General features: G+C 46.9%; 1 protein-coding gene across 1 annotated transcript in view; it reads left to right on the top strand.

The window, feature by feature from the left end:
• Window positions 1–1,939: 1,939 nt before the first annotated feature.
• Window positions 1,940–13,736, top strand: part of PTPRJ (protein tyrosine phosphatase receptor type J) — a 29,216-nt gene continuing 17,419 nt past the window's right edge. Inside the window, exons 1-11 of the mRNA XM_067295342.1 lie at window positions 1,940–2,053; window positions 3,491–3,509; window positions 4,860–5,027; window positions 6,662–6,931; window positions 7,497–7,766; window positions 8,041–8,310; window positions 8,581–8,850; window positions 9,287–9,556; window positions 10,705–10,974; window positions 11,540–11,809; window positions 12,867–13,136. Of these exons, the coding sequence (XP_067151443.1) occupies window positions 1,940–2,053; window positions 3,491–3,509; window positions 4,860–5,027; window positions 6,662–6,931; window positions 7,497–7,766; window positions 8,041–8,310; window positions 8,581–8,850; window positions 9,287–9,556; window positions 10,705–10,974; window positions 11,540–11,809; window positions 12,867–13,136 (2,461 nt within the window). The remainder of the gene's footprint in view (window positions 2,054–3,490; window positions 3,510–4,859; window positions 5,028–6,661; window positions 6,932–7,496; window positions 7,767–8,040; window positions 8,311–8,580; window positions 8,851–9,286; window positions 9,557–10,704; window positions 10,975–11,539; window positions 11,810–12,866; window positions 13,137–13,736) is intronic.

Raw genomic sequence — 13,736 nt, 5'->3', positions numbered from 1 at the left:
GGTGAAGTTTGCCACCAGAGCTGAGCTGGTCTAAAGTCCAGGTGACGCCAAAAGGGAGGCACTGCTGTCCCCCACCCACCATCCAGCTTCCACGGCTCCTCTTGCTCACGGGTATAGCAGGCACCTTTCCAATCCTGCTTTGGAAAGCCCTTGAGTCTTGCTGAATATCAGTGGGACTCGGGCTTCTCAGTCACTTAGTATTTTTGAAAATATTTTCCTGTACACATCTTACTCTCTTCATCAGTAAGATTACTTATATGACTAATAAAAATATTTATGTGACCCACTGTATACCTGAGGAGTTTGGAGCCTAATCCTGCATTGATTATGCGCTACCCGCTCCTGGTAGCTAAACTGCATGCATAAGGGGCGCAGGAGCAGACGTGAGTGCGGATTAATTATTCGGCTCTTTGGGAACACACACCCTTTGATCAGGCGCAGAGAGTAGCTGTGTGACACATGAAAAGACTCATTTGCCACTGCTGATGACAGTGATGAGCTTGCATATGCACCTCCCTCCTAGTGTTCAGCTGAAATGATCAGTGTTTCTCATTTTGCTCTCTTTTCTTTTTCTAATCTCTTGAGTATTTCCTACTTTTTTGAGGGGGAGGGCTTTTTTTTTTTAATCCCAGGATGCAGTTATTTGGTTGGGAAAAAAAAATCCCAAAACTTCATACATGAATAATGTGGTTTAGTGTGATTGAAAAGAAAAGCAGAAATGGCAGAGCTTCTGATGTATTAGATGCGAACACAAGGAGAGTCAGGTGTTCAACATGATTATCCCCTGAAATAATAAGCAAATGTTTTGTATAAATACCATTTCATTAAGTAATAAAATGAAGCCAGTTCATGGCTTGTGTTGAAAAATACAGCAGAATGAGTCAGGCAAGCTGACATTTGGGAACGGGTTCGTTCGTTTGGAGCGGTTTGGGGTTTCGAAGGAGGCTGGTCTGTTGTTGAGGGGGTGTGCTTTGTTGCATTTGCTTTGCACATACGTTTCTGGAAAGTTAGAGGGGTATTCTGAGATAGCGGACGTGCATGATAAACAAAAGCAAGTAAAATGACAGGGAAACATTTATCACAAGAAATTTAGCATAACTCCCTTTTGTTCTTTGAGTGTCGTTAACAATACCCGCGCGTGACTGTGCAAGAGAGCTCCTTGCACCTTTGTAATAATGTGTCATTAGATCAGAGGGTTGCAGCTAGGGGTAAAACAGGAATGGATGTGCTTCTCGTTTGAGCTGGCAGGTAAGAAATGGAGAGGTGGGGAGCAGGGCGCAGGGGCTGTGTAGTGACATACCTTTTTCTCCATCATGTGATGTCTGTTGTGTGATGCTCAAGAAGGACACTATGTCCCCAGGCTCTGAGTTTGGGGAGAAGGAGATAAGAAACTTAAGAAACTTAGGATTTGAGAACATTGGCATCTTAATGTGTTCTTACAGGAGAGAAAGTAACTTAAGGAGGGGTTGTGAATAATGTCAGGCTTTTGCTGTTTTGCCTGTAGGGCTGCAGAAAACAGTGTGACATGCTCAGTTCTGTGATGGGGCTTTTAAAATGATTTCTATTTATTTATTGCTGTTCACCTTTCTTATGAAACATAGCATCTTCCTGGCTTTGCTGTTAGATTGCCCTGCGTTTCATGATCTCTCACCTCTTGCTCATCACCCAGCAGCTGCTTCCCGATAACTTAGCACTGTTACTCTGGATGGTGCTCGATGGTTTCCTGCCTTAAGAAGAGCTGCTTTTCCCCTTGTAGTCTCTTCTTCCTTTAACCAACTTGCTTGTGAAAGAATATAAGAAGAGCTGTTGACCTGGATGCAAAAGAAGACATTTCCTCACTTTCTGCTAACCTCGCAATCTGGCTGGACTCCCAAATGCTCAGAAAGGTTGAGGAGGAGCTTCACAGTTGGACATAGGACATCTCTGTGTCCCCTAAACTATGAGTAGGCCTGCACCAGAGAAGATTGGGAGTTGGTTCCTTATTCTTACAAGTGCTCTTTTGCCTAGCAAGTATGGCCAACCTCTTTTTGCTCCACCTTCAAAACCACCACAGGTCGGAAGGGGGCCTCTCCACGCGAAGCCTGCTTCTGCTGAGTTTCTCACCAGCGCAGAGCTGAAGTGCTTCCTCCTGCTGGGTTGCTTCTGGCCAGCCAGCCTGCCTGGCTTCTAGAGAGAGTGCATCTTGTGATCTCTTCTAGCATGGAGGAAAAAGATTTAATAACTATAACCTCCGGCTACTTTTTAAATTTAGTAATGATATCCCCTGGCTACTTTGAGCATGGCCCTGAGATAGGGAGCAACCGCTGATGGAGCTGGTTGTGGGAGCAGCAGCAGCGGCACTGCACTGGTCAGCCTTGCTGCGGGATGAGTGATTCGGGGTTTGGGCTTTGTGTTGGGTTGTCACGATACACCCTCGTGTTTTGCGCTGGCTCCTGGAATCGGAGACCCATGGAGGGGTCGGGGCTGCAAGGGGCCCTGGAGATCGGCTGCTCCAACCCCTGCCCAAAGCAGGGCCACCTGGAGCAGCTTTAATCCCGCTGTCATTGCCGAAGTGCTCTCCTGCTTGGTAGCTGACAGCAGCAGGGGCTGGCAGCGGAGAGCTACGAGAGGCCCAGGAAATCACTGTTTGCCTGTCCAGCGCCTGCAGACCTCAGCCGGGGGCTATCATCTCACTCCTTTAGGAGGATTTTCTGCTGCCATCTGGAGGGAGACAAAGAAAAAAATTTAAAGGCCAGTTCGAGTGTGCACTAACAAGAAGCAAAATGGCTTGTTCGGAAGTAGAAGCACTTAGTTGAAAGACTAAAAAGCATTTTCAAAGCAAAAATGCTTGAGTATGCCTGTCAGTATTAACTAGCAGAAGAGTTTCAGGTTGCAGTTAATGGGAATTGCTGATACCTTTTTTTGTGGATGTGTGTGTTAAGGAGTGTTTTGGACTTTAACTTCACAGAGTTTTGGTTTGAGAAACTGAAATATTCTTTCATGAGAAGTAATAATGAACTCTATACAGCAGTAAGATGAAAGGAAAATCTGATAAGTAAAAAAGACCTTTTAATTCTGATCGACCTCTTTTTGTGGGATGATGTCAAAGATGCTCTCTAAAGTGTGTCTGGCCTAAGATCCTCTAGGTTTCGTTTTTCAATTCTTATGTGCAAAATAACCAGTATATGTTATGCAAGCCTGTTTTGGGGCAAAATGTTAAACTCCGACTGTTTTATTTAAAAGGAAAAAATGTGTAAACTCCTGAAAGTGTGTCAGCATGTTTGATTTTTCTCCAAAACAGATCAATGTTATTTTGCTATTATTTTTATGTCGGTAGATTTGTTGGTGTCTCTTCTGCACGTTGAGGAGTTTTGAGAGCAACAATGGATTTTTGAATTGATTCTTTCTGTTATTACTGGTTAATTAAACCAGTCTCTATTTTAATTCAACTTCCAAGAGTGTTAAAGTTCTAATTTCTGTTCTTTATTTTATTTATTTATTTTTTTTACAGGTCACATGTACAATTGCCTGTAAGTATCATTCTGTTATTCAATTTTTTTTGTATATAACTTTCTTTCTTTCTTTTCCTTTAAGAAAGGTCAGTGTCAGCTAGGTATTTTAAAAAAACTTCCTAAAAATAATTTTTAGAAATAGCATTAGAAAACATGAATTCATTTATTGTAACACCATAATTCCAGCAAAACACTTAAGTACATCCTTAAATTTTTTTAGCATGCACTTTAATCCACTAGTTTTTCGGGTTTTTAAATATTTTGGTAAAATCAAGTATAGATTTAATGTGGTTGAAAGACTGGAGAATATACTTAAAAGCAAAACAAAACAAATCACCCCTCTCCCTCTACCCTACTGCCCCAAAACCCTCAAAACACCCAACGTGATGCAGTAAGGATTTTTTGGAGTGACTATAGGAACTGTTATACTGGCCAAAGATCCATAGATAACAACTTTTCATATGGCAAAAATTTCTGAAACTTGTTGCAGGTTAGTTCTACCTAAATATTGAACATCAAATTTAGATGAGTTAGCCTTTAAATTTTAGGGCCTAACTAAAATGAGAGGGCCAAATTCTCATTTTACGCTGCTTTAAAAGTAAAGTGAGAATTGGTCCTAAAGAACCTTTGGATTGTGAGTGAATCTGGCCCATAGTATTTTTTGTTTTTGCTTTCATGAATCTTTGTGTATATCCATTTTGAATAAACTAAGAAAAGAATGTTTTGCTCCACCCCCAGCTCCCAGGACCGGGAATCCTAACGTTTCTAGTCACCTTTCTTAAGCTTGCTATCCACGTTGCTTGTTTAACAATATCACAGTTTCAACTGAGATAGTAATTTTTGTGTGTAATGTCAAAGAAATGGCTGAGTCAACTCTCTCCATGCTTTAGGCTGCGCTGTATCGACATAAAGCTGTTTTTTGTAGGCACACTGTCTCTCTTCCTTACTTGTGGGAATACACTGCTGAGGGTAACAGACAAAATTGCTCTGCCAGGATAAGTAAAGCAGCCAGCTTCTGGTAGTACATGAAAAAAATGCACAGACTGTAAGTTCATTCAATTCTTTTCAAACAAAACTGCACTGAAATACAGAGCAGCTCATGATAGCCTTCATCCAGAATATGAGTAGAGTCAGTGAATGACCTAAATAACCTGGCAATCTCTTAACGTAAGTCAAATGGTCTGACAGCACTTAAAAGCAGTAAAACCAGGAACCGTACAGTGAAATCTCTGTAGAAAAGCGAATTGGCAAAACAAAAGTGCCTGCAGTTCTATGCATGATATCTATGAATGATTATGCTTTTGCAAATGGGAAACCCAGGAGTTCTGTAAAGTTATTTATAGCTTTGTATCTTTTCTTGTCTTTCAGGCATTCAGGATTGCACCTCGAAAAATGTAACTGCAGCAGCAGGAACCAGTAGTAATGATGATTTATCGGTAAACTCTAGAAGTGGGAACAAAACCTACAGAGGCGGAAGATCAAAAAGAGATGTGTCACCATCCAACGGGGCAATAAGTGCTCAAAACGATGTAACAAGTACGTGATTTGGAATTTGGCTGGGAGGTGAATCTTCAGGGAGTTCCGTGCCTTTATACTGTGTTAGCATTTTAGGTCCAAACTGTAGTCCAGAGTGCAAACAGCATAGCAGGGAGTGAATGCAGTTGCTGGGCTGGAGTAGAGAATCCGCTGGAGAAATGTATCTGCACAGTTCACTGGGAATGTAGTTTAAAGCTGTGATTATAGCCTAGCCTTGAAATGATTTTATCACCATTTGACTTTTCTAAAGGTTTGCGTTCCCTTCTCTTCCCTACTTTTTATGGCCTTCCTAGGCCACGCTGGTGACAGTTCAAACCTACTGTGACATAGAGATTTGAAATACATATGTGACAGATCACAGCAGAAGTAACCTGTTTAGTATAGATAATGCTGTATCATGTATCTAGAGGAGAGAGGTGTATGAACCTTGCAGGAAAAAGATTATTCCCCTGGGGACAGCCAGTTTAGGAAAAAAATAACAGCAGGTTGTATACAAAGTCTTTCTTGATGCCCTGCATGAAGTAAAGCAAGCTGACGCCTGCCTGTCATGGAGGTCATTGCCGCTGCACCTAGACCCTTTAACTCCTTGAGCTGAACTGAAGGGGGAGTGGGAGACAGAGCAGTAGACCCCGCAGCTATCAAAGCATGCATTGTGCAATGTATGAGTGTGGCTTGGTTAAAATAATAATCGTCCTAAGAATACGGAGATACTTATTCTTTGGGTAGGTGGGGGTCTTTTGCAGTTGTGTTTATCTGTTTGTCAGAAAATACTCTTGCACCTTGACAGATTCTTGTCTTTACCTTTCACAGAGCCCAGCCTAGTTCTTACTCCCACGTCAGAGTATGTCAGTTCTGAGAAAGTCCACTTCACATGGAAAACAAATGTTACTGCTTCAAACTCTTACACGTATAGGACAGAGATTGAAAGCGATGGTACCTCCCTTAGGAACCCGACATCCCATGCCAACACTGCTGAAATTACTGAGTTAAACCCTAGGACATTGTACAAGTTCATAGTATTTGCATTAGCAAGTGATAATAAGACTGAAGGAGAGGGAATGTCCGCAAGCCAGGACACCCATGTGTCACACCAGTGGTTTTGGTGGACTATATAGTGCTGTGCAGTAAAGGCCCTATCTGCCTCCCTGAGGATCCTAATTTAATACTGTTGGAGAGCTGATGTTTTGGTCATGGAGCAGACTGTGGCATATCTACAAAGTCAGGGACATTAAGCATGGGATGATAATGTGAGGAGGAAACACAGCCTTGATTTAAAGAAAAAAAAAAAAAAAAGTCCTCCCCCTTGCCCTCCACACTTTGCTGCTGCCTGCCCACCTCTCTGGGCCTCAGGAGCAGCCTGGGGAGCGCTGGCCCAGGGCCCCGCGCTCCTGCTGTAGAGTGCCAAAGGGAGGTGAACCCCACTCGTGACACCTTTTCTTCCCTTTTACCCTCACCTGACTGTTGATGCCAACAGCCTCCAACAGAGCAGGCTGGCGATGCTGTTGGGGCGCTCCTGGCCTCTGCATAATGACTGATGTGAAGAGAGCGAACGAGTGGTGTGCCTGTGGTGTCTCTGCCTCTCCTTGTCAGCAGATATTCTTGTGCCTGACAGCTTCTTGTCTTGCCTTTCACAGAGCCCAGCCCCGTTCTTGATCTCAAGGCAGTGTATGTTGATCAGACTTATGTCAACTTAACATGGACAGTGAGTGACACTGCTTCAAACTCCTGCATGTACAGGATAGAGATTAAAAGTGATGGTACTGCCGATAGGAACCTGACGTCTAATGTCACTGAAGCTGAAATTGCTGACTTGCACCCTGGGATGTTGTACAAGTTCACGGTATTTGCAGTGGCGGCTGATGCTCAGACTGAAGGAGAGGGAGTATCCATAAGCCTGTATACCAGTAAGTTACAGTTACTCCCACCCATGTTTGTGGTGGACCGTTCATTGCTGTACAGCACAGGGCTGTACCCACCTGCCAGTGGGTCGTAATTTAGTGTTGTTGCACGCAAAGGTGATGTTTTTGGTCAAGAAGCTGGATGTGAGCTCCCTGCCAAGGATGGGATGTTAATGTGCAGAAGAAACATAGCCCTCATCTAAAATTAAGGTTAAGAAAACCATACGAAAGCAAAGCAGTCTTCCCTCCACACTTTGCTGCTGCCTGCCCACCTCTCTGGGCCCCAGGAGCAGCCCAGGGAGCGCTGGCCCAGGGGCCCCGCGCTCCTGCTGTGGAGTGCCAAAAGGAGGCGAACCCCACTCGCGACACCTTTTTGTTCCTCTTCCCTCTCCTGGCCGTTGATGCCAACAGCCTCCAACAGAGCAGGCTGGCGATGCTGTTGGGGCGCTCCTGGCCTCTGCATAATGACTGATGTGAAGAGAGCGAACGAGTGGTGTGCCTGTGGTGTCTCTGCCTCTCCTTGTCAGCAGATATTCTTGTGCCTGACAGCTTCTTGTCTTGCCTTTCGCAGAGCCCAGCCCCGTTCTTGATCTCAAGGCAGAGTACATTGGTCCTGAGAAAGTGAATTTAGCATGGGCAGTGAACGACACTGCTTCAAACTCCTACACGTACAGGATAGAGATTAAAAGTGATGGTACTGCCGATAGGAACCTGACATCTAACGTCACTGAAGCTGAAATTGCCGACTTACACCCTGGGATGTTGTACGAGTTCACGGTATTTGCAGTGGCGGCTGATGCTCAGACCGAAGGAGAGGGAGTGCCCCTAAGCCTGTATACCAGTAAGTCACAGTCCTCTCGCCCGTGTTTGTGGTGGACCGTATGTTGCTGTGCAGCACAGGGCTGTACCCATCTGCCAGTGGGTTGTAATGTAGTATTGTTGCATGCAGAGGTGATGTTTTTGGTCAAGAAGCTGGATGCGAGTTCCCTGCCAAGGATGGGATGTTAATGTGCAGAAGAAACATAGCCCTCATCTAAAATTAAGATAAAAAACCATACGAAAGCAAAGCAGTCTTCCCTCTTGTACCTGACAGCTTCTTGCCTTGCCTTTCACAGAGCCCAGCCCCGTTCTTGATCTCAAGGCAGAGTATGTTAATCAGACTTATGTCAACTTAACATGGACGGTGAACGACACTGCTTCAAACTCCTACACATACAGGATAGAGATTAAAAGTGATGGTACTGCCGATAGGAACCTGACGTCTAATGTCACTGAAGCTGAAATTGCCGACTTACACCCTGGGACGTTGTACAAGTTCACAGTATCTGCCAAACCAGGAAACAGTATGAGTGAAGAAGTAGGATTGACCATAAGCCTGTTTACAAGTAAGGAGCTGCTGGTGCTGCTCTGTTGCAAGTAAACGGGCAGTGCATACCAGGCAGCCCTGCTTTTTACCTTGGGTTTCCAGCACAGTAGTATTTCCTGTTTCTGTGATGCTTTGTTCCAGGAGCCTGAAGAGATGCACTGGTATTTTAGAAACGCTGCTTGGCAACAAATAGAGCCCATTCTATGCAAAATGGGGAAATATGGCAGTGGTGGTTGTTCTTCTTTCTGTATTTGTCTGCCTTGACAGCTTCTTGTCTTGCCTTTCACAGAGCCCAGCCCCGTTCTTGATCTCGAGGCAGAGTACATTGGTCCTGAGAAGGTGAATTTAGCATGGGCAGTGAACGACACTGCTTCAAACTCCTACACGTACAGGATAGAGATTAAAAGTGATGGTACTGCTGATAGGAACCTGACGTCTAACATCACTGAAGCTGAAATTGCCGACTTACACCCTGGGATGTTGTACAAGTTCACGGTATTTGCAGTGGCGGCTGATGCTCAGACCGAAGGAGAGGGAGTGCCCCTAAGCCTGTATACCAGTAAGTCACAATCCTCCCACCCATGTGTGTGGTGGACCGTATGTTGCTGTGCAGCACAGGGCTGTGCCTGTCTGCTGGACGATCACAATTTAATCTTGTTGCGTGCAGAGATGATGCACAGTGCCTATCTGCAAAGTTGAGGATGTCAATGTGTGGAAGAAACCTAGCCCTGACCCAGGGGCTCCGTGCTCCTGCTGTGGAGTGCCAAAAGGAGGTGAACCCCACTCGCGACACCTTTTTGTTCCTCTTCCCTCTCCTGGCCGTTGATGCCAACAGCCTCCAACAGAGCAGGCTGGCGATGCTGTTGGGGCGCTCCTGGCCTCTGCATAATGACTGATATGAAGAGAGCGAACGAGTGGTGTGCCTGTGGTGTCTCTGCCTCTCCTTGTCAGCAGATGTTCTTGTGCCTGACAGCTTCTTGTCTTGCCTTTCGCAGAGCCCAGCCCCGTTCTTGATCTCAAGGCAGTGTATGTTGATCAGACTTATGTCAACTTAACATGGACAGTGAGTGACACTGCTTCAAACTCCTACACGTACAGGATAGAGATTAAAAGTGATGGTACTGCCGATAGGAACCTGACGTCTAATGTCACTGAAGCTGAAATTGCCGACTTACACCCTGGGATGTTGTACAAGTTCACGGTATTTGCAGTGGCGGCTGATGCTCAGACTGAAGGAGAGGGAGTGCCCCTAAGCCTGTATACACGTAAGGAACCACCTGGGCCTCTCATGTGCAAATAAACATGCAGTCTGTCCTAAAAGGCCTTGTTTCTTTACCTTGTGTTTCCAGCATAGTAGTAGTTTATATTGTGGATTCCTGGCTCCAGGAGCCGGTTAGCACTGCATATCGCGCAGGCTTTGGTAAAAGAGAAAAGGCCTGAGGCTTGGTGGGTGCATTGTCTGTGGAGCAGTTAGTCTCAAAGGTCAAAGACAGTGAGGTATGTAGTTATCCAGCTCCTACGATGGCTTGACTTCCTCTGGGCATCGGGGCTAGATGGGCCCCCTACCGTTCTTCTTGGAGGAGAATCTTGTAGGGTTATACCGAAGGCCATGGTATGCAGGGACCCCATGGCTGGGATCACAGAGACTTTTTGCTCTCTAAGAGTGTGTTGAGCTCTGGGTAGGGTGGAAAAGCAAGGTAAATGGCCTGGGGCTGCTGGGGCCTGTGACAGCGTCCAGGGCCACATTATCATGTGTGGCGCCAGCTCTGCCCGCTTTGTCCTGTCGCGCCCTTCCCCCAGATCCAAGGGAGAGAGATGGGAGGGGAAGAGCCCTCTTACGCATTTAGCTCAGGGGTGGAAAGGGAGCAGGCAATGACCCTACGAGGCAGGTAGGAGCGGAGTGTCTTGGAGCAGCTACTGAGTAGGGCATCTTGACCAAAGTGCCCATCTCGTCTACCTGACATCAATGCCAAATCAGGCTGTGCAGACACAGCCCCTGGCATGGGTCAGCTGCTGTGCCCACTACCAAAGCCCATTTCTTTCTGCTGGCGTTGGTGAGAGTCTGGCCTGCGGGACTGATTTAGACTCTTGAAAGTACAGTTTGAATTAACAGACAGAGACCATGTTGCATACTGTTGGCATCCTAGATTTCTGTCTGTTTCTCTGTCCTGGAAGCTGTTGCAGCACCAAATATTTTTGGCATGTGAAATGAGATAAAGAGAATCTCCCAAAACTCTCCTGTGGACTTCCCAGAAATGGCTGGTGTGAATGTCTGAAAAGGGGCGTTGGTACTGTAGAAGTGCCACTTGGCTACAGATAGTACTCATTCTATAAGAGGTAGGGAAATATGGCTATGCTGCTTCTTCTTTCTGTGTTTGTTTGCCTTGACAGCTTCTTGTCTTGCCTTTCACAGAGCCCAGCCCCGTTCTTAATCTAATAGCGCAGTCCATCAGTCCAAGTTACGTCAACTTAACGTGGACTGTGAACAACTCTGCTTCAAACTCCTACACGTACAGGATAGAGATTAAAAGTGATGGTACTGCCGATAGGAACCTGACGTCTAACGTCACTGAAGCTGAAATTGCTGACTTGCACCCTGGGATGTTGTACGAGTTCACGGTATTTGCAGTGGCGGCTGATGCTCAGACTGAAGGAGAGGGAGTATCCATAAGCCTGTATACCAGTAAGTTACAGTTACTCCCACCCATGTTTGTGGTGGACCGTTCATTGCTGTACAGCACAGGGCTGTACCCACCTGCCAGTGGGTCGTAATTTAGTGTTGTTGCACGCAAAGGTGATGTTTTTGGTCAAGAAGCTGGATGTGAGCTCCCTGCCAAGGATGGGATGTTAATGTGCAGAAGAAACATAGCCCTCATCTAAAATTAAGGTTAAGAAAACCATACGAAAGCAAAGCAGTCTTCCCTCCACACTTTGCTGCTGCCTGCCCACCTCTCTGGGCCCCAGGAGCAGCCCAGGGAGCGCTGGCCCAGGGGCCCCGCGCTCCTGCTGTGGAGTGCCAAAAGGAGGCGAACCCCACTCGCGACACCTTTTTGTTCCTCTTCCCTCTCCTGGCCGTTGATGCCAACAGCCTCCAACAGAGCAGGCTGGCGATGCTGTTGGGGCGCTCCTGGCCTCTGCATAATGACTGATGTGAAGAGAGCGAACGAGTGGTGTGCCTGTGGTGTCTCTGCCTCTCCTTGTCAGCAGATATTCTTGTGCCTGACAGCTTCTTGTCTTGCCTTTCGCAGAGCCCAGCCCCGTTCTTGATCTCAAGGCAGAGTACATTGGTCCTGAGAAAGTGAATTTAGCATGGGCAGTGAACGACACTGCTTCAAACTCCTACACGTACAGGATAGAGATTAAAAGTGATGGTACTGCCGATAGGAACCTGACATCTAACGTCACTGAAGCTGAAATTGCCGACTTACACCCTGGGATGTTGTACGAGTTCACGGTATTTGCAGTGGCGGCTGATGCTCAGACCGAAGGAGAGGGAGTGCCCCTAAGCCTGTATACCAGTAAGTCACAGTCCTCTCGCCCATGTTTGTGGTGGACCGTATGTTGCTGTGCAGCACAGGGCTGTGCCTGTCTGCTGGACGATCACAATTTAATCTTGTTGCGTGCAGAGATGATGCACAGTGCCTATCTGCAAAGTTGAGGATGTCAATGTGTGGAAGAAACCTAGCCCTGACAGGCAGCTGTTGAAGAAGATGGTCACCAAGGCCTGTGGTGTAGAGCAGGGACTCTTCCTGAGGGCCTGCCTCCACAGGATTTGTGTGGAAGGTTTTCTTGCCTTTCCTCCCTAGAGGATGGGGGCCTCAGGTCCTGACACGTGGTGTTGGAGGGACAGTCTTGGCGCTGGCCAGCAAGGCTCTACTGCAGCCTGGCTGTTCCTGAGGGAAAATCTGGAGGGAGCAGATGCCCATATCCGTCATTCATGTTATTCTGCAAGGTGCCCATGTGTTTGCTGCCACCTTTCCAGGCGTTTCCCAAAGGCCCTTTCTGTGCTGCCTGTCTGTGATGGCTGGGGTGTCTCACTTGGAAGCCACACAGAGAGTGGTGTTGCAGAGAGGACTTTTGGACAGAGTCTCTGTGCTCTCGTTCCCACTAGCGATCTCAGGGCATGAGCCGAGAGGTGGAGAAGGAGCGGAGTGCCTGGGTCGTTGCCTGTGTTCCTCCTGTAGCGATGCTTGACTTCCTTACCTTTCAGTGTGCAGAGATGCACTGCTGTCTTCTTCCTCCCCCTTGCCCTCCACACGTTTCTGCTGCCTGGCCACCTCGCTGCCCCCAGGAGCAGCCCGGGGAACGCTGACCCAGGGGCCCCGCGCTCCTGCTGTGGAGTGCCAAAAGGAGGCGAACCCCACTCGCGACACCTTTTTGTTCCTCTTCCCTCTCCTGGCCGTTGATGCCAACAGCCTCCAACAGAGCAGGCTGGCGATGCTGTTGGGGCGCTCCTGGCCTCTGCATAATGACTGATGTGAAGAGAGCGAACGAGTGGTGTGCCTGTGGTGTCTCTGCCTCTCCTTGTCAGCAGATATTCTTGTGCCTGACAGCTTCTTGTCTTGCCTTTCGCAGAGCCCAGCCCCGTTCTTGATCTCAAGGCAGTGTATGTTGATCAGACTTATGTCAACTTAACATGGACAGTGAGTGACACTGCTTCAAACTCCTACACGTACAGGATAGAGATTAAAAGTGATGGTACTGCCGATAGGAACCTGACGTCTAATGTCACTGAAGCTGAAATTGCCGACTTACACCCTGGGATGTTGTACAAGTTCACAGTATTTGCAGTGGCGGCTGATGCTCAGACTGAAGGAGAGGGAGTGCCCCTAAGCCTGTATACCAGTAAGTTGCAGTCACTTGTGCCCATGTTTCTGGAGAAGCGTATGTTGCTCTGCAGCCCCTTGCTGCATTTGGGCTTCAAGAGGAGAGCAGGCTTTGAGCAGCGCTGTCCTGGGCGCTCTCAGCCACCCTCCGCTGCTCAACTTGTGAGCAGAGAGGAAGATGTTGAGGTGCTCCTGGCAACGCCTGTTTTCCTCTTTCTAGCTATTGCGACTGTCTTCCTTTCACTGTGAACACATGCTATTTTGTGCTTTCCCTTTCTTTTTGTCTTTTTAATGGATGTGAAGTGAACCTTTTCCTAAGGGTTCTCTGTGGGCTTTCCTGAGGTGCCTCAGGATTATCGATCCACTTAAGTGAGACCCTGGTTTTGTGAAAATGTTGCTTGGCTACAAATAATGCTCAATCTGTGCAAAATGTGAAAGTGTGACTTTGCCTCTGCTTGCTTTATTTTCTGTTTTTTTTTCAGCAAATATTCTTGAACTTCACTTTGCCTTTCACAAACACCAACCCAGTTTTCTGCATCTGGGTGAAGTATCTTGGTCTTATTTTAACATGGGGCATAGGTGACACTTCTAACTACGCCTACAGTATAAAAGCCCAAAG

Source organism: Apteryx mantelli, chromosome 4 (genome assembly GCF_036417845.1).
Source record: "Apteryx mantelli isolate bAptMan1 chromosome 4, bAptMan1.hap1, whole genome shotgun sequence".
Lineage (NCBI taxonomy): Eukaryota > Metazoa > Chordata > Aves > Apterygiformes > Apterygidae > Apteryx > Apteryx mantelli.
Note: the sequence above shows the minus strand (reverse complement) of the source record. Positions and strands in the feature narration are given on the sequence as shown.